Genomic DNA, 21,172 nt, shown 5'->3' on the forward strand with positions numbered 1-21,172 from the left:
TTCCCGACTGTCAGCTCAAGTAACCAGGAGGTTGATGCTACAGGCTTCCCTTAAATGCTAAACTGAAAGAACTTCCGCGTTCCTTGTCCCTGAAAAGCGTACAAAGAATGGGGATTCGCTGTGCTCCGGGAGGCCACACTACATGGGGCCAGTTCCCGCACAGGGAATTATTATCCAGGGCAAGGAGAGGGGAGGTGGGCGGGGCGTGGGAAGAGCGGGAAGGCCTGACCAGTTCAGTCGAGAAGAACGACTCACGTCGTGCTCTGCACAGCCCACCAGAGGGACCAGCAGTTCTGCACTCTGGGACCCATTCGCGGAAGGAAGCCCCAGGGGGCGGGTTGGGAGTTGTGCCCTTTTCCAAGAGCCAGCGGCGCTCCCAGCCAAAGGGCAGCACCCGCCTCCGCCCCCGGCCCTGCAACAGAATGGCTGGGCCGCTGGGTCGCAGGAACCCACGTGACCTGCTGCGCGGGCCACCGCCTCCGCCGCGCCCAGGCCCCGCCCCCGTGACGTCTCACCGCCCTCTGATTGTCGGAGCGTTCCGACTCTTTCCGCGTTCGCTAATTGGCTCGCCCGGCAGGCAGCGCTCCCCCCGCCCTGCCACGCCCCCGGAGTCGTGGAGAACGCGTTTGGGGGCGGGGTCTGGGTCGGAGGGGCGGGGTGATAGGGTTCCGCGCGGGTAAAGGGGCTGCCTGGAGCACTGTCCGAGCGTTCTGTCGTGCACGCCGCCTCGCTTTCCCGGCTCGCCGTCTGCCCCTCCCCCGCCCGCCGCCGTCACCGGGGAAACGGGCCGCGATAGCCCGCTGACCCGAAGCTGGTTTCATGGCAGCCGCGAAGAAAGCAGTTTTGGGGCCACTGGTGGGGGCAGTGGACCAGGGCACCAGCTCAACGCGCTTTTTGGTGAGCCTAGGGTGACATTTGAGGAGGCGCTGAGCCGAGGCGGGAGCCCAGGGACCTCGGGGCTGGTATTCTAGTCCCCATCCCGCGCCTTCCCCGACCCCGGGCCCGGTCGCTAGGCACAGGGTGGAGGCCAAGGCCCCCAGACCGGGACCTGCCACGCTGGAGCTACCCTGCGTGGGCCTGGGGGATCTCGGCCTCTCGCAACCCCCGCGGTCGAGTTGAGCAGCTCTGGCCTTGGTGGTGGAGCCGGGTCACCTACTAATAGGGGACTCCACCCCCAAAGGGAGCTATGACTCGCCGAGCATCCGTGCAGAGCGGCCCGCCTGCAGCCAGGGACAGGTGGCCACATTGACCGCTAGTGCGGGCTTCCCCAGGAGCATTTGGCCTGCGGGACGCAGGACGTCCTTGGATGGGGCGAAAGCTGTGTCACGGCTTTGGTAGACTAACACGGCGTCCTTTGGAGCAGTAGAACGAATATAGTATTGGCGTGGGGATGCGTTGTCATCCTCTCCCACAGAAATTGCAGAAGGTGGAATGACGACGTGGGGGGGTGGTGGGGGGCGCAGAACACCTTAGGAAAAAGTCACACTACACTGCTTTTACCGGCATCTTTACTTAATTTTGGAGACTGGAAAATTTCAATGTTTGATACTTTGCCAGTTACAGATGGTTTACTCCGTGCTTCACAGCGTAAAATGACGGGAGAATTCTGTTTCCCTTTTTATTTACCATGTATGACAGCAGTTTTATCACACGGAGTGCTAGTTAAGGGACTCTGCTTATTAATATGTTTTGTGCAATTAGGAAACTTGTTCTTAAAGTGATGTAAGACTGAGTTTAGTAAGATAAAAGTAATTGAAATAAGTGGTGGTTAAGAACTCAAGCTTTCAATGGACATTGGACTCATTTGACAGGTTGATGTAAATATTCAATGATTATTTAGCTCTGTCTTTACTTCAAATCATTTTTATGCGTTATTTTGTATGTGTGTATACTGTGTATATATGTAGACATTATATATGAAGTTTATATGTTTCTTCCAAGTTCTGTTGAGCTGACCACTTGACTAAAACCTGCATTTGTGCCTTCATTTTGATACTTGTCTCTCTTGTCTAAAGTGAAAAGCTTTCAGTACTATTTTAGTTTGAGTCTCCCTTATTGACTTACCCTGGTTTGAGTTACCAAGATGTAGTTCTGCTGTCTCTTATATTGCTTATCTTTTGATCACCCAGGGCAGGTTTCACTTTGTCTTATTTTCATATCTTATTTTCACTTTATCTTATTTTCATATAAATGTAAAGTAATCCTGAATCATAAGTAAAATAATCTGTCTAACTGGATTTGACTAATATATAAAATACACAATCATCATTACCATCTCCCCAATTTTAGAAAGATCATTAAGACATGTGTGTTGGGGTGCCTGGGTGGCTCAGTTGGTTAGGAGTCTGTCTTTGGCTCAGGTCATGATCCCAGAGTCCTGGGATTAAGCCCCACAGGGAGCCTGCTTCTCCCTCTCCCATTGCTTGTGTTCCTTCTCTTCCTGTGTCTCTCTCTGTCAAATAAAATCTTTTAAAAAAAAGACATGTTGTTAACTGTGGGTTAATTTTTGAAATTATATTTAAGAATTACCCACACAATGCCTGCAGGGGCCAGCCAGGTAGAAGAGAGCAGACTCAGGCCAAAGGGGATAGCCTACAGCTGCCAACCAGGAACACCAGGCAATGTTGCCAGAGCTTCAGATTTTTTAAGAAAAGCTGATAGTCTAGAATTCTCAGTGAAATCTTTCTCTTAAATGTTGGCAACTAGTTCATAAAGCCCAGTCGGGGCCAGACTCAACATGGTGATTATTCTCAAGTTTATACAGCTTTTTCCCTCTGTGAATATGGGTAAAGAATTTCATAACTTTGTAGGCTTCCTTTTTAGCAGCCAGCCTTACTGTGCTTGTCTTCCTTTTGACTCTTTTGACTCTTCACTGTTGACATCGATGTAGCTCAGCAGTCTTACCTATTGTAGGTCATTCCTCAGATTCTGCTGCCCAAGAGGCATTTTTCTGCATTGGTGGGGAAAGAATTCATCAACTTCAAGTTATCACAATAATTTGTTCAGTGTGTGATATGAACAACCTAAGCCCCTGGAAGCTGGGTTCTCTCTACGGGGCTCTGTATGGCATGATCTCATTGAGTAAGCTAAGGTGCAAATTCAGATTCCCATCCTGCTTCTAGAATGATACATAAAAGTTGATCAGTTAAGTTTTCTGCTTCTTGAGAAACAAATATGAAGGCATGCCTCACAGGTACATAAAAGATTTAGATATCATGTGTGAAGTCGAACAGAACTTAGGAACGGTTTAGCGAAGTGTTTTCTTCTTTGGTTATAAGGAAAGTGGTTGTTAAACCACTCCCTGCAAAATACAGATAATAGATTTGCTGAATAAGTGCTTCCATCCTAAGGTGATTCCCAGGAGTTGTTCCAGTCGTTTTGTTCCTTGTTGTAATTATGACTCAGAACTCATTGCTTAGCTTATCAGGAAAGAATCCAGTGGATGTGAACTGTCATAAGGAACCTTACAAAGTTAAAGGTGTTTGAACAACTTCCTGACCATTATTCATCAGATTTGCATACCTCATTCCACTTTTATAAGACCCAGAACCTCTGCAAGCTTTCTTCTTCCTTTTTCTGTAATAGGAATGTTAGCTTTCTCCAATGATGGACACAAGATTTCTTTATTCATGCTCTTTCATCCGAGCAAATTGCCTACTCCCCTGTTCCTCATATCTGCTGCCTGAAATTCCAGTCTGCTTCCAAATGGTGCCTTAACTGCCATCTCCTAGCAGGTCTTCCTCAAACCTTTGGAATTTCTATCCCTTCCTATACTACTTTTCTTAAACCTCTCTTCCTAGCTCCTATCACCTGCTCTGTATTAAAATCATATACCTGCTCTGCTTCGGAGCAGGGACCTCTTTTGAAGTCTTGTTGGTCTCTGTGTTCCTTAAAACATCTTGGTCAACACCGCAAGTGAACGTGTGTTTTGTCTACAGGGAGCACTTGCTACATATTTATTGAAGAGATGTTTATTTCTCTTTAATAGGTAAACTGAAATTTGATTCCAGTTTTGTTGTCTTTTTTTTTTTTTTACCTTGTCAAAAAAATCTTAAAACTTCTTGACTTGGGTATGTTTATTTAATTTCTTCTATTTTAATAGTAGACCTGCCTTTTTAGAACATGCTCACTTCTAGTTGTCAGAGTCCCCCCTGCGACCCTATGCATAGACCTTGTGCTAAAGGAAGAATTTCATACTTGTCTGATAGGAAAGTGAACTGAGGTTGGCACATAATTACTCAGATTACAGAATAGGAACTTCTTGGAAAGAGAATCAGTGTAACAGGTTTTAAGGAGGGGCCATTTCTTTAGAAGACTATAAAGTTTCAGCTGAAACAGTCAACTTCCTTCTTTAATTTGGTAACTTTGTTTTTCCCCCGATTAAGTTGGATGTTACAAAAAGCAAAGACTTGGAATGTGTTGTGACTTGAAATGGTGTTAGATGCAGCAATTGAGGATTTTTCCAGCATTATCTCATTTAATCCTCCTAACAACCATGGTGTAGGTAGTATTATTAGGCTCCTTTCCTGTGCCCAAGGTCACAGAGTAACCTGTGGAACTAGGTAGGATTCAAGGCCAGCTCTGTCGCACTCAGAAGCCTGTCCTCCTAATTCCTGCCTTAGGCTTCCCCGCTGCCTGGAGCGCTGTGAAGGGGACATGAGAGCCTGGGGAAGCCCACTTACCCAGCTTTCAGGTGTCCATTCAGAGTACAATCACAGATGAGTCTTCACCAAGAAAAATATATGTACACATTTGTTTCGCAGTATGTAAAAACAAGACAAAACAAAACAAAAAACAAAGTTGCCTTTGAATAAGTCTTTCTGGTTTTGATCATCCGGTGACTCAGATTCAGTGGGTCCTGGGCAGGGCTCAGGTGTAGTCACCCTGCATAAGGGTTGCACAACCATTTTGTTCCAGTAGCCCGTATGTCCGAAACATGGCTAGATCTATACTTCGTGCTTGTTTTGGCATGAACCATTGCCTTGGCCCCGGTTGTTCCATCAGACTTTGAGATCTCCTAAGGCTTAGGGACCTATTTCTACATTCCTTCTTTCATTCGACATATTTAATAAGCACCCATAAGGGGCTGGGAACTCATGAAATTTGGTAAAAACTAATCTGCTCCTAGGTAGGATGAGGCCACTGTTGTGGTAAGTTATGTTTCTTTTGTGTTTTCTTTTTTCCACCAGGTTGGCTTATTTTCTGGCCTATCACCTTACACAAATGGCAAAAACAGGGTCTCATCACAGAGCTGCCACCCTCTTGTTCTCTTATCTCCCATAAGCATTGCATGTTAAGAGCTTTCAATTTTGAGCTCCTTAAAGGGCAGGATAGTATCTGTTTTTTTCCTCCCCAAAGCCCGACACAGCACTTCACATGTATGTAGTGGGTGCTCCTTACATGATGACATCTGAGCCCTTCAGATGTGTTGACTAGATTTCTAGGATTGGAAGACTAGGAAGGATAAAATTTGTAGAGTCTTGGAAAAAGTCTAATTTGGCAGCTATAGCTATGTTAGATATAGTATATGATATTTAATATGGTTTCATTTTAAAGAAAAACATAATGTCATTTGCCGTCTTTTCCTTACTTCTGTGGCTTGTTGGAAGATGCCAGGATGCCTTTTGTGGTCAAGTTGGCTATGTGATAGGTTTGTAGCCAGTATTTTTATTTCAGGTCTTTCAAATTTATGTAGTATCACAGAGTTCTAGAGGGGGAGTTTACATTCCTGAAAAATGTTTTATCACATAGTGAAGCTGAGTGTGGTGTAAAAGTGTAGTCTAGTGGGGAAATCATGTGAGGAGGGAAATGAATGTGCATGTTTATGATGGCTTAGTTAGTCATAGGATGAGTGAGCAAGAGTAAGTGAATTCATCTTAGGACCTCAAGGGACAGTTGCTTTGTAAGGACAGCGTGTTGTCTCTTCACCGCTGTCCTTCTAGGATGAGGAATGCCTGCATTGTTTCAGAAAGTCCTTCCTAGATAGTTTTTCATAAAAGTAATTGTCCTTGTGTCTTTACTTTTTAAGCTCGCTCTCTCTCCTGCAAAGCTAGAATTGAGTCATGATTTATGCTTAGTGTTGACTAGAGCTGGTAACTTCTAATTCTACCAGTTGAAGGCAATAGTATCAGTAGCCCTAATAATAATAATAATAAGCATTAGTAGTAGCCGCAGCAGTAGTGGTGACATTCTGGGTGTGTATGCTATGTGCCTGCACTGCTAAATTTCTACATTCACTTCTTTCTTCAAATTTTTTTTTAATTTTTGAGATTTTTATGTCTTGAGAGAGAGAGCATACACACAGAGAGAGCATACACACAGACACACGCATGTGTGTGCACACAGGAATGGGGGAGGAGCAAGGGGGAGGGAGAAGGGGGTGGAAAAAATCTCAAGCAGGCTCCCAAGAGAAGCAGGGAGCTCCATCCCAGCACCCTGAGATCATGACTTGAGCTGAAGACTCCAGTGCTCAACTGACTGAGCCACCCAGGCATCCCTTAGTATCTTTCAGGACTTAAATGGTCAGTATTCCTTTTATTTTTTTTAAACCTCTCTTCAGTTTGTAATTGCGCTCCCCATAAAACAGAATCTGGAACTGGCAAGTGATTTGGGCTTAGAGATGCGTACGGTGGCTTTGAGTCCTCACCTCCACCGGTCAGTGCCGGCTGGTTGGCAGTAGTAGCTGCAGTAATAGTAATGAAAATAGTCATGGCAGTACCAGCGGAGGTCTCGCCATTTGGATGCGGAGGATGTGCCTGCCCTGTGTGAGATAATTTCCATAAATTCTTCCATTTAATCCTTTGATGGATGGAAAAGTCAAGGTTCAGAAAAAGTTAAAGTCAAACCACTGACGTGGGCAGAATTGGTGATTGACCCTGTACCCCCAGCTGTGTGTACTTCCCGGGCCAGTGCTCTTTGCCTCTGTGTTACACCAAGCATGAAGTTCTCATCCGCCTCTCTGACCAACCCAAAATTCTGAGAACAGATCCACCTCTTTCTCTCTCTCTCTTTCTAAATTAATATATAACCGACATGTAACCTAGTATCAGTGTAATGTGTACAGGTGTTGTTTGATCCATTTATGTATCATAATACAATGACCATGATAGCATTAGTACCTCTGTCATGCCACAGAATTATCATTTCTTTTTTTGTGGCGGGGACAATTAAGATCTAGTCTCCTGGCATCTTTGAAGCTTTTAATGCAACACTGTTGGCTCTAATCACTGTGGTGTGTGTTAGAGCTCCAGGACTTACCTATCTATTAGTTCCAGGTTTGTAACCAGGTTTGTAATTCTTCAAGTTTACCACCTAAAATAGAAGCAGCTGCCCACTGGGCATATCTCTGTCTATGCCCAAATAACACCCCAGACAGCACATGATCCAAAATGAACTCTGCAATCTCGTTAACCCCTTTGTGTGCCACAATGACCCTTCCTACCCTATCCTGTGTCTTGTAAACATTGCCAAGGCTAACCTGTCCCATCATCCATGAGTTTCCCCATTTCCTTTACTCCTCCCCCTGCAAACCCTTGATGCATCTAATTGCTTGTATCGTAAATTAAATCTCTCTCAGCAATGCCCTTCAGTTTCTTTCAATCCTCACTGCTGCTCCCCCTCTGACAGGAGCCCTCCGCTGTCTCACCTGGATCCCCACGGACACATGGTAGCTGCTTTCCCCCGCCAGGTCTAGCCTCCTATCCCTTCCTAGGCCTACACGTACTCCCTTCCAGTCCACCTTAAGTCCTAGCCTTGAAGTCACTTCTTTTAATAGCCCCTCTCTCTGACCCCTATGGGTCTGAGTGAGGTGTCCTTTCTCCTTTTATGTCCTAAAACTTGGTGTTTGCTGACACTTAATGGAGGACAAAAGGGTCGTAATTCATATTAGCATGATTTTGTACTGGAAAAGCACTGAATTGGCATTTAGAAAACTCAGAGTTTAGTCCTGTTGGTGATTATTATCCAATCTTCTGGAGCTTACTTTGTAAGTACATATTAGGGCCATGGGGTTCAGTTTGTGTCATACATTTGTTTTTTGCCTTAGAACTTCATTGTTAAGCTTTTTTCTTTTTCTTTTTTTTTTTTAAAGATTTTATTTATTTATTTGACAGACAGAGATCACAAGTAGGCAGAGAGGCAGGCAGAGAGACAGGGGAAAGCAGGCTCCCCACTGAGCAGAGATCCTAATGCGGGGCTCGATCCCAGGACCCTGGGATCATGACCTGAGCTGAAGGCAGAGGCTTTAACCCACTGAGCCACCCAGGTGCCCCTCTTTTTCTTTTTTTTTTTTAAGGTTTTTATTTATTTATGTGACAGAGATCACAAGTAGGCAGAGAGGCAGGCGGAGGCGTTGGGTGGGGGTGGTGGGGGTGGTGGGGGAAGCAGGCTCCCTGCTGAGCAGAGAGCCTGATATGGGGCTCAATTTCAGGACCCTGGGATCATGACCCGAATTGAAGGCAGAGGCCTTAACCCACTGAGCCACCCAGGCGCCCCGTTAAGCTTTTTTCTGAGAGGGCCTAAATCTGGAAGCTAATGTCGATAAAATGTGAAATCCGAGGTATGGCATGGCCCAGAGGCTCAGCTGGAGCTCCCTGTCCCTTCTTTTGAGCATCTGAAGGGTCCTAGAGATGTAAGCGGCATATTTTGAAAATATGGGCTCACAGGATCTCAGCGATGTGTTCCAGGAAGTACAGATTCCTTGTGCCTTCAAATGTTCCTTTTAATTAATTTTCTTTTTTTTTAAGATTTAATTTATTTATTGTTAGAGAGAGAGAGTTCAAGAGAGAGAGCACACACAAGCAGGCAGAGTGTCTGGCAGAGGCAGCGAGAGAAGTGGGCTCCCTGCCGAGCAAGGAGCCCGATGTGGGACTCGATCCCAGGACCCTGGGACCATGACCTGAGCCGAAGGCAGCAGCTCAAACAACTGAGCCACCCAGGCATCCCAATTTTCTTAAAGAAAGCCTACGACTCTGTGCTGTTGTGCATCTGAAGTTTTTTTTTTTTTTAAGATTTTATTTATTTATTTGGCAGAGACAGAGCACAAGTAGGCAGAGAGCTGGATGTGGAGCTTTAATCCCAGGATGCTGAGATATGACCTGAGCTGAAGGCAGAGGCTTAACCCACTGAGCCACCCAGGAGCCCCTGCATCTGAAGTTTTAACTGACTTTTAAATTCGGTGAATTTCAAATCTGAAAAGGGAGAAAAAAGTGAGGAATATCTGCAATTTTGAGGTTTTTCTCCTTTGCCACCTAATGAGTTTTAAACAATGACTATGCTAGAACTTTTATAAAACAAGCTATATAGCCACTGCCATCTTTGGTTGACAGTAGCTTTTGGAATCTGCTGGAAAACATCAGACTAGCATTCTTGATACTGGGCATTGTGTTCTCATAGAGTTCATAACCCTCCAGGCAGAAAGTATTGTGAAACATCATTAGCCTTCTTCGTACTTTTGTCTATCTGCAGACAAACGGACAGTCATTAAACGTCTTCACGTGAACCTAGATGTATGAGAAAAATAGTACTGCAGAATTTCACCATCCTGTATAATAGCCACTAGCCACATGTGGCTATTGCCCACATCCGATGTGGTGAGTCCAAATTGAGACGGACCATAAGCATAAAATATATACTAGATTTCAAAGACTTGGCTTCTAAAAAAGGTAGCAGGTCTCATTAATAGTTTTTGCTGTTGATCACTTGTCAGAATGATAATTTTTTAGCTCTAGTGACCTAAATAAAACATTAGTTAATTTTACCTGCCTCTTTTTACTGTTTTTTTTTTAATGAAAAAACTTAAAATTACGTAAGTGTTTGCATTGTATTTCTCTTGGACAATGCTGTAGTAAGCAAGTTGATGATTCTAAAAATAGGAAACCTAGAAAGTGTCCCACAAATATGGAAGTGTTGCACAGGGTCAGCTCCTAAACCTCTACAGATGGTACCTCTATATTCTGCACAGTTTCAGAACTCTGAAAGAGTAAGGCGGTCCAGGCTCCATCCTGTTACATCCAGATGGTTTGTGATTACCAGCATCGTGGTCTAATAAGCTGGATGGAATGTCCCCAAATCCTTCCTTTTTCTCTGCCTATTCCAAAGGCCTACAAATCCATTCGTGTGAGGGTCCTGAAGTTAGCCTAGTAAAAACTACTAGATGATGGAACAGGTATCCTACTCCATTCAGAGCCCCACAGGTCTGCTGTTGCGGTCTTTGTGAATCCAGCCAACCAGAAGGGACACCTTGTCTCCTAACCCAGAGTCCTTTGGGGATTTGTGAGTAGATCCTGGGAGTCATAGTAGTATGGATAAAAATAATACAGCTGTGGTTCCCTATTAGAGATTTCCTACCACATAACCATTTCTTATTTGATTTGGTAATTTTGTTCCAATAAGTACTGGGTAGACCATATTTTTTCAGGCATTCAACAAATGTTTATTGTAAGCCCTATGCCAGGTACTACTTAGGCCCTAGAGATAATTCCAAATAAAACAGAACAAATGGAGTGAACATCCTAGAGATACACGCTAATGCTAAGTTGTAAATTAGAAGGATATTATTTGGGATTCTGTCAAGTGCCTTTTATTTATGACATGTCAAGTTAACCTTTGACTTGTAGGATATTTTATCTCTTCCAAGGACTTGAGAATTTACCTTCTTGCTTTCGTTGCATTTATCATGCCCTCCCAAAAGGAAGATAGTGCGCTGGGGAGGGAGGGCCGCAGCTGCTCACGGTGTGTCTTCTCCTCTTACTTTCCCTTTCATAGACTGCATTGAGCAGGTAGTTTTCTCCCACAGGAAACCTAGGCATGGAAACGCTTTCTTAACTAATTGGATGTAACTTCTCCACTGTAATTACAGTGATTTCGGAAGTTGAGTTTAATTAAAATAGGAATCCCGACTCTGAAAGCCTAAGGACTCTGGTACTCAAGTATAGGTTCAGGCACGTGAAAAAGAGTGTATAAGAGAAAAGGTGGCGGAGTTTTTTTCTTTTAAAGATTTTATTTATTCATGAGAGACAGGGGTTAGGCTGAGGCAGAGGGAGAAGCAGGCTCCCTGCTAAGCAGAGAGTCCGACTTGGGGCTCGATCCCAGGACCCCGGGATCATGACCTGAGCCAAAGGCAGAGAAGTTTAACCGAGTGAGCCACGTAGGCACCCTAAGTTTTTTTTTTTTTCCCCTGAGTATTGTTTTAGCAGTAGTAAAATTGAGGAGGATTGTACAGCACTTCTTTGGTAGCTTTCATCCATTGGTTTAAATGATTTGTACCAAGGGGCGCCTGGGTGGCTCAGTGGGTTAAGCCTCTGCCTTTGGCTCAGTTTGTGATCTCAGGGTCCTGGGATCGAGTCCCACATCGTGCTCTCTGCTCGGCGGGGAGCCTGCTTCCCCCTCTCTCTCTGCCTGCTGCTCTGCCTACTTGGGATCTCTGTCAAATAAATAAAATCTTAAAAAGAAATTTAAATGTTTTTACCAAAGGTCAAAAACTCATGACAGGTATGTCACACGGAGCACTTTGCCAGATAGGCCAGGAAACACTTTTGCCCTGTTGATAGGGCTCTGCTTTTACCTTTATGAGGGCTAGATGCATTGCTGTGCTTCCCTTTGAAGGAATCTGCGCAGTGCCCTTCTCTGCGTGGGCATCAATGACTCTCTGTCTCTGTATCCAAGATGGAAGCAGGATAGAACCTTACAACGTCATCATCAGCATTTTATCGCCTCTCTCTTATTCTTGGTTTTCCTACTCTCTCTTGAGATCCATGCTCATTAATTGGTTGATGTATTCAGTTTCCTACATCTGGAGTGAATTTTGTTTTGTTTTAAGAGTAAGGAATTGTCCCTTTAGCTTCATGTCCAATCGATTTCTCTTTATCATGACTCTATCTGAAGAGAAGGTAGAACATCCTGTGTGGCCTTAAAACTGATGAGACTGAGGCACTGGGTGGCTCAGTGGGTTAAAGCTTCTGCCTTTGGCTCAGGTCATGATCCTGAGGTCCTGGGATTGAGCCCCGCATCAGGCTCTCTGCTAGGCAGGAAGCCTACTTCCTCCTGTCTCTCTGCCTACTTGTGATCTTTGTCTATCAAATAAATAAACAAAATCTTAAAAAAAAACTGAGCAGACTTTTTCTGTCAGTGACTGAGAACTTCTTGCTGAAAAGCTCTGAACACCTTTGCTCTCTACGTGCATTTTTACCCTAACATTGTAATATGTTTTTCAGGTTTTCAATTCAAAAACAGCTGAACTACTAAGTCATCATCAAGTGGAAATAAAACAAGAGTTTCCAAGAGAAGGGTATGTTTCCTGCTTTAATACGTAAAGATACCTCATGTCTATTAATCCATCTCGCCTTCTAAACCTTCTGGCCTTGTTAAAACAAACTTGACCAAACCCCTCCTGGGAAGACTTGAGAGAGAGGTTTTAGTCAAGGAAAGAAGTAATACCTTGGTGGCCCAGCAATGATAGTGATTGATGACTTGGGAATTCATTGACAGGAAAGGAAGGGATAATAAAGTAAAGGAGTATTAAATATCGGAAATTCCGCACTGACTTTGAAAGCATTTAGTTCTCCGTCCATCCTTGGCGAAACACTGCTTTGCTGATTGCAGTGTAAGCATTCGTATCTCTTACCATCTAATGGTAAAGTCCTCCTTCTTGGGAATAATGTGCGTATGCAGTAGTTGTGATTAAATAGAATGTTAAGTGTATTATTTAGAATTTAATGATGTTTATGATGTACCCACTTGGAAAAACTGTGGCAGTTTCTTATGAAATCAGCCATATATCTGCAGATTCTGCTCTTAGGAATTTATCCAAGAGAAATGAAAGCAGAAAGCATATGGCTATAGAAAGGCATACATGAATGTTTATAGCAGCTTTATTCATAATACCCCAAGCTGGAAACAACCCAAATGTCTGTCATCTGTGGAATGAATAACAGTGAAATACCGTGAGGCAAATTTTAAAACACGAACTGATGCATGCAACAACATGGTTGATTTGTATTAATATCATGAAACATGAAAAAGGCTGAAGGCAAAGGAGTATGTACTACATGCCTGTATCTGAGATACAAGAAGAGACTAATGTAAGATGATAGAAACCCAGAAACTGGTTGTCTATGGAGTATGTGATTGACTTGAAGGAGGCATGAAAGAACTTTCAGGAGTGACAGGAATAATTCTAGATCTTGACTGACCTGGGGTATTTGTTAGATGGATACATACATTTGTTAAAATTCAAGAAATTGTGAACTTTCTATCTATTTTACTTTAAAATTTAATGGATTTAAGTAAAAAAACTTGATGCCCTACCAAATTTTGGTATTTCCTTTCCATGAAAAATGTTCTTCCTTCATTTTAGAAAATTACTTTAATAGTAAAAGCTATTGATACGGTACCAACATTAGAATGGCTATCCACAAGCCTAATTCCAGTGCAGTTTGAAGAGAGAGCATCTGGGTCTTAAAGAAACAGAAGTTAGAAATATGTGGAAGGAAGTTAGGTTTTTAGAAAAAGAATTTAGAGAATTCAAAGCTCAGGAAAGCATGGCAAGCTCAAGGAAGACCAAGAAAAAAGGCACTTGAAATTCCCTTGTACTTGCAGATTGTAGGGTAGGATTTTTAAAATTTGGGGTCCTTTTTACTTGTGGTTTTCCTTGTCATTTGTTTTTTCCACATTTCTCTCCTGTGTCATTTATTATGAGACTTTTATCTTTCCCAAGTCCTCGTACCTTACCAAAATGGTACTGGCATTGGGCCTGAAAACTGAAAGCAATCCCTTGTCTACATGAGATAATTACTGGAAGAAATTGAAATTTTTTCCCTAAATTCTCACAAAATAACTTGGGAGAAAAATGGCAAAAGAGATTAGTATACTTTTCCTTTTGCTTCATGAATAAATAAATAAGTACATACCCAAATAAATAAGTAGATCAATCAATCCATCCATCCCAAGACGCATACATATATTTCACTCTACTTAGAAATAGCTAGTAACTAGTGAAAACATGTAGATGGTTTATTAAAATTCATCAGAGCCACAGGATATAAAGAATTGGGGAACTAATTTCTTACTGGATTTGAAAAAGTTATTTAAAGTAGGTAGAGTGTCTGCTATTTGTGGTCATTACTTGCCGTCTTTCAGATGATTAATTACTATTTGAAGAATAAGGAAAACACAAGGGAATAGACTGGTGTTTACAATCATTTGTTTAGAATATTGGTGATGCTTTCCTTTCCTAATGTAATTTTTGTTGATTTATGCACCAGTCACACCCTCATATGTGCACAATTCTAGAGAAATAAATGACACATGTATAGCTTTCTTGTGGACTAACCAAATACATTCTTTTGTTCAAAGATGGGTGGAGCAAGATCCTAAGGAAATTCTGCAATCTGTCTATGAGTGTATAGAGAAAACATGTGAGAAACTTGGACAGCTCAATATTGATATTTCCAACATAAAAGGTATTTGAATAGAATATTTTTCTCCATGTATTATTATCTCAATCAAATTTGTACATTGCTTTATTCAGCACATAACCGAGTGCCTGTGCAGTGGCAAGCATCTCTGTGTGAACCCAGCATGCGACAATAAATGAGAAGATGAGGTCCCTGTTCTCATGAAGCTTGTATTCCAGTGGGTGTGAGCCCAACAATAAGAGCAGACAACTACAAGCTGATCTCAGATACTAAGAAGTCCCATGCAGAAGCTCAAACTGGGTGATACAGTGGTGTGTGCCTGGAAAGGCTTACTTTAGTTTGGGTGGCTAGAGAAGACCTTTTTGAGGAGGGGACACATTTGCTAAGGTCTCAAAAGCCAAAACGGGCCAACCATGCAAATAGCTGGGAGAAAAAAGTTTGAGGAAAAGGAAGCAGCACGTGCTGCAGTGGTCCTGAGGTGGGAATAAGCTTAGTGTATTTCTGGGTCAGAAAAAGGCCAGTGTGTCAAAAGTGGAGTAAAAGAAGGATGAGGGCAGAGGTGCACCCAGGGTTTCAGTAGGAGCAGAAATTGGGGAAACAGATAGGGCCTTGTCAGTCATGGTTAGGAGTTTGGGTGTTACTCTTAGTATTATAGGGAGCTGGCCATGAGAAAGTTTTAAGCAAGGTGACAGAATGGCAGTTTGCAGACAGCTTCCTCACTACAATGTTGAGCTTTGTGGTTAAGTCGTGAAGGTCTGAGTATGGACACAGGGAGACCAGTGTAGGGGGTGCTGTGGAAGTGCTGAGAAAAGAGGATAGTGACTTGACTGACAGTGGTGGCAGGGGAGGCCGAGAGAGGGGGCAGAACTTGACAGTGTATTGGAAGTTAGGGTAATAGAGTAGTGCTGTGGAGGGAAATGATGGGTCAAAGATGATGCTTGGGGTTTTTGCTGGAGCCCCCAGATAGATTGGGGGACAGCTGGCGGTGGGGGATTGGAATCAAAACATTTTAAGAGACTCTCCCTGAAATAATTGAGAATATTAGATCACTACAGATCTCTATTAATTCCAAGTAGTTATATTGTTTTTAAAGATTTATTTATTTGAGAGAGAGAGCACACACAGCCAGGGGGAAGGGCAGAGGGAGAGGGAGAATCTCAAGCAGACTCCGCCCATTGAGCCGTCCATTCACCCCCTTAGCTAGTTGGACCTTATGTAAGTAAGGGCAGCCATCAGTTTGGAGTAATGGTGCCTTGATTCACATCACATTGGCTCTGAGATTTACTAACACTCCTGAGTCAAAACTTCAATTACTTACTTATTTTGGTAGAGATGCTGAGGAGAACCTTTGAATTTTTTTTTCATACTTTCATCTATTTGTATAAATAAAACTTACTTTAAAAAGACTGGACGGGACGCCTGGGTGGCACAGTCGTTTAAGCATCCAGCTCTTGGTTTCAGCTTGGGTCGTGGTCTCAGGGTGGTAGGATCAAGCTCTGCTTTGGGCTCTGTGCTCAGTGGGGAGTCTGCTTCAGATTCTCCCTCTGCCCCTCCTGCTGGTGCTCTCTCTCTAAAATAAATGGATGCGTCTTAAAAAAAAAAGACTAAATGTTATCAAAACCATTTATTGAGCAGACTCATGCACTGGGTATGCTAGGGAAACAGTGGAGCACAAATGTCTTGTAGCTAAGATCCAAGTGAGGGAGACACATATTAATGCAATCACAAATTAATGGAATATCCGACCCTTGGTTGTCCCTACATCTGTGTGGAAGTGCTTTAGAATTCCTTTAGAGTTACATTCACCAACCTGTAGATGAGCTGTGCATCAAAGCAGTAGCTGGTTGTATCCTTGTTCTCACAGCTTTTACAACCTAAATGACGTAAACATACAGGAGGCATTCAGTAGCACACTCTATTGTCAAAATATCCACACCAAAGACAGGAAGAATCTAGGTGACTTCTAAAGCCACGTTCAGGATGTGGATTCCAGGATGATCAGCCTTGGTTTTGATGTCATTCTACCTTTCTCATAGGTAGGATCGGCTGCAACAGGGTGGCCTTCTAGACCTCGAGGCTCGGGTACCATTCCTTTTCGTCCTCTTTTTTTTTTTTTTTTAAAGATTTTATTTATTTATTTATTTGACAGAGATCACAAGTAGGCAGAGAGGCATGCAGAGAGATAGAGGGGAAGCAGGCTCCCCGGTGAGCAGAGAGCCTGATGCGGGGCTCCATCCCAGGACCCTGAGATCATGACCCAAGCTGAAGGCAGAGGCTTAACCCACTGAGCCATCCAGGTGCCCCTTTCTCTTGTTTTTGTGATATTTTTGAAGGTGAGGCATACCTCCTATTAAGTGCCTTGCCTTCCCCTTGAGCTAATTACACTCTCTGTGTCTGGCCCTTGTGAAACCCATACCTGAGCCAAAGTGACCCAGCATTTCCTTCTCAACGAATACCAGAGGGTGGCCAAGATAGAGACTGTTCCACACCCCCCCATTCCAGGTCAGTTGTGCTAAATTTTATTTTAAGTTAGTTCATTGAATTGGCACTGCCAAGGGCCAGACTTTCTCTTGCCTACAAAGAAGTCTAGCTCGCGGAACACTGATGCTCTGAAAGATTTTCTGTCACCGAAACCTAGCTGCAAATGAGGGAAAAGAACTTTTTGGAGGTCATGTAGCTATTGATTAGTGTTAATATTAAAGCACAACTCCCCTGTCTTATGAGCCAGTGCTCATTTTCCTGAGCCATACTGCTAACTTCACAAACCACTTTTCTTTGTTTTTTAAACCACTTCACTTTTTAGTTCCCATGTAGCAAATAAATAGCTGAAGACCAATTTATTGATAGTCTTAGCTTTAATGTTAAGAGTTTAGGGGCGCTTGGGTGGTTCAGTCAGTTGAGTGTCTGCCTTTAGCTCAGGTCATGATCCCAGGGTCCTGGGGTTGAGCCCCCATATTGGGCTTCCTGCTGAGCATCTCCCTCTGCCTCTCTCCCTTGCTAGTGCTCTCTCTCTCTCTCTCCCACCCTCCCTCCAACAAATAAAAATCTTCTTAAAAAATCATTAAGCATTTATCATAGCTGGTTATATTTCTTTTTTTTAAAAGATTTTACTTATTTTTTAAAGATTTTATTTTTAAGCAATCTTTACATCCCTCTGCACCCAGCATGGGGCTCCAACTCACAACCCTGAGATCAAGAGTCGCATGCTCCCTGATCGAGCCAGCCAGGTGGCCCTAGCTGGTTGTATTTCTTTTGAAAATTCTCACTTGATTGGTGTCAGTTGTCCTCCACCAGAAACCTGGTGGATTTCAAGTCTGGATGAACAGTGTCTCCAAAATTAAAGTTCCCTCTCCAGCTCAACAGCACGCAGGAGTCCAAGACAAGTAAATAGGCTGCTTCTTGAGGAGTTGGGAAGCTCTGTTTGCCTGTAACTAGACTGAAGGAGCTACAGAGTATATAAAGAATTCAAATATCAGATACTCTTCATTCATCTTCCTGTGATAGAAGCAAAACATAACATATACCGCTTTAGCCCTGAGAACGTAGGGGTACCTGGCTGTTCTGGCTGGTAGAGCATACAGGTCTTGATCTTGGGGTCCTGAGTTTGAGCCTTAGCTTGAGTATGGAGATTACTTTAAAAAATAAATTTAGGGGCGCCTGGGTGGCTCGGTGGGTTAAAGCCTCTGCCTTCAGCTCAGGTCATGATCTCAGGGTTCTGGGATCAAGCCCCGCATCAGGCTCTCTGCTCAGCGGGGAGCCTGCTTCCCCCCTCCACCCCCCACCCCGCACCTGTCTCTCTGCCTCCTTGTAATCTCTGTCAAATAAATACATAAAAATCTTTTAAAAAATTTCAAAAAATAAAAAAATCCGAGAGCATACAATTTTCAGTGATTAAATTCTCTTCTATCGTATGTAGTTACCATATTGTTAGAGGAAAGAGAAACCCCCCACATCTGCTGCCCAGCCCTGCTGAACGTATCCACACTCACTTCTGTCTTCTCTCTACTCCGGGCGGGGACAGCGTCTTAGAACATCTAAGGTGTCTTAGAAAGGCACCTTGTTCTCCAAAATAGCTTCCCAGCTGTGGCTGCATCTCATTTCCAAATGTTAAAATGTGCGTTAAGCACACATTTTTCAGAGGCTGTTTTTCTTACAAAGCTTTAGACCTTTTCCCACACAGCACTTTTTAGTGGCCCCAAAGCCTTCCTCCAGGGCTCTTACTATTTCACTTCTGGTCGTTTTTGTTTTGTTTTTTTCTTTCTTTTCCTAAAAATGTGTTCCAATTATAAATTAGGATTTTATTTTTAATAATTTTTAAGTGGGCTCTAGGGCCAGCATGGGGCTTGAACTGATGACCCTGATATCAAAGAGTTGCATGCTCTACCAACTGAGCCAGGCAGGTGCTCCTGATTTTATTTTATTTTATTTTTTTATTTTTTATACATTTTTAAAAAGATTTTATTTATTTGACAGACAGAGATCACAAGTAGGCAGAAAGTCAGGCGGGGTTGGGGGGGGCAGGGTCCCTGCTGAGCAGAGAGCCGGATATGGGGCTCCATCCCAGGACCCTGAGATCATGACCTAAGCCAAAGGCGGAGGTTTTAACCCACTGAGCCACTCAGGTGCCCCTTTTTTATACATTTTTAAAAATATTTTTTATTATTCATTTGAGAGAGATAACAAGAGCACAAGCATGAACAGGGGGAGAGGCAGAGGGAGTGGCAGAGGAAGAGGGAGAAGGAAACTCCCTGCTGAGCAGGGAGCCTGATGTGGGACTCAATCCAAGGACCCCAGGATCATGACCTGAGCAAAAGGCCAACTGAGTGAGCCACCCAGGTGCCCCCTGGTTTTATTTTTTTTTTAATTTTTTTTTTAAAGATTTTATTTATTTGACAGAGAGAGATCACAAGTAGGCAGAGAGGCAGGCAGAGAGAGGGAAAGAGAGGAGGAGGAAGCAGGCTCCCTGCCTACAGAGAGCCTGATGCAGGACTCGATCCCAGGACCCTGAGATCATGACTTGAGCCGAAGGCAGAGGCTTAACCCACTGAGCCACCCAGGCAGCTCCCCCTGGTTTTATTTTTAAATAAGGGTGCCTATGGTCCATAATTCTCCCAACAGTTGTAACAACCAGCTGTATTTACAAAGGCTTTTTCTAAGTATATTTTCTTAACTGTCATAACTTTTCACAGACAATGTCAAGCAAAACTGAACCAGAGATTGTGAAGTTAGCATTTAACTAGTAATTTTACTTGCGGCACTCATTGTTGAGAAAAATATCTACCAGGAAAGAATATACAGGTGAAGCATGAACCTCCTAGATACAGTGTACTACATTGCGTTTTATATATGCCATTGATGATAGTACTTGTAATTAAAAGACTGTGGGGCCAGGAAATTACATATATCTTATACATGTAACTGTCATATGCCCCTAAATGGGAGATAAACCCTCTCTACCCTAGGCAGGGTAGAGAACTACAGAACCTGAATGTGTAATTCTGAGAAAAACAGAATTAAAATTAGGCACTTTTTAAAAAATTTTTAACAATTTTATTTATTGTCGGGGGGAGAGAGAGGGAAAGAGCATACAAGCGGGAGCGGCAGGCAGAGGGAGAAACAGGCTCCCTACTGAGCAAGGAGCTGGATTCTGACTGCTAGTTCTAGCACACACACTTCTTAATAGTGCCTAATTTTATGGGATGCCTGGGTGGCTCAGTTGGTTGGGCGTCTGCCTTCGGCTCAGGTCATATCTCAAGGTCCTGGGATTGAGCCCTACATTGGGTTCCCTGCCAAGTGGGGAGCCTGCTTCTCCCTCTGGCTCTGCCACACTGCCCCTGCCTATGCTTATGCTCTCTCTTCTCTGTCAAATAAATAAAAATTTAAAAACCTTTAAAGTTTATATTTATTTATTTTAGGGAGGGAGAGTGAGCATGCACAAGCACAGGTAGGGGAAGGGGCAGAGGGAGAGAAGCAGACTCCCCGCTGAGCAGGGAGCCCAACATGGGGCTTGATCTCAGAACCTTGAGATCATGAGCTCAGTGGAAATCATGAGTCTGGTGCCAAATCAACTGAGCCACCCAGGTGCCCCAGAAAATTTCCTTTAAAACAAAACAAAACAAAACAAAATAACAGGGGTGCCTGGCTGGCACAGTAGGTAGAGCATGTGACTCTTGATCTCAGAGTACAAAGACAAACACTGTAGGACTTAAAGTACAGAGGATTTTAGGGTAAAGTGACAGGAAGTTAGAACACTGAAAAAGTTCAGAGGTACTGCAGAAGGCCTGTGTGCCCTGAGTAGAAATCAGTAATGGAGATGTATTTATGGCTGTAGGAGAATTCCTGAGAAGCTTTTGCTGGACTTTGACTGTCTGCAAGAAAAGCAGTAGTTACTTGGCACAAAGGAATCAAGTTAAGATAGAAGGGAAAGAAGGAATGGTCAGGGAGGAACCTGTGACCAATGAGTCAGATAGAATATAGCCCTAGATTGCATTCTGAATGTAAGTTAAGAGTGGGCCAATAAAGAAGGGTAGTCTAAAGGGCAGAGAATAGTGACTCAGAGACTGTAGCTAAGTGAACAAGAATTAACCTAGTGGGGAGGAACAGGAGATTTTACTGGACCATGAATTCATTGTGACCCCACAGTGTAAAGTTGTCACTAAAACTATCATGTTCACAGTATTCCATTGCTGAGGTCCCACTGAGTTCTCTGGCCTCTGTTTTGTCCTCAGTACTCCTGGGCAATTCCTTTATGGGTCCTG

General features: G+C 43.4%; 1 protein-coding gene across 5 annotated transcripts in view; it reads left to right on the top strand.

Annotated features, from left to right (window-relative positions):
* Nucleotides 1-639: 639 nt before the first annotated feature.
* GK (glycerol kinase) overlaps nucleotides 640-21,172 on the top strand; it is a 77,431-nt gene continuing 56,898 nt past the window's right edge. For 4 of the 5 annotated variants that reach the window (XM_032330315.1, XM_032330318.1, XM_032330316.1 and 1 more), the window contains exons 1-3: nucleotides 640-897; nucleotides 12,213-12,286; nucleotides 14,353-14,459. In XM_032330315.1, the coding sequence (XP_032186206.1) occupies nucleotides 820-897; nucleotides 12,213-12,286; nucleotides 14,353-14,459 (259 nt within the window). In that variant the 5' untranslated portion in view covers nucleotides 640-819. The remainder of the gene's footprint in view (nucleotides 898-12,212; nucleotides 12,287-14,352; nucleotides 14,460-21,172) is intronic. The other variant, XM_032330319.1, reaches the window with a different exon arrangement.

Source organism: Mustela erminea, chromosome X (assembly GCF_009829155.1).
Source record: "Mustela erminea isolate mMusErm1 chromosome X, mMusErm1.Pri, whole genome shotgun sequence".
NCBI lineage: Eukaryota > Metazoa > Chordata > Mammalia > Carnivora > Mustelidae > Mustela > Mustela erminea.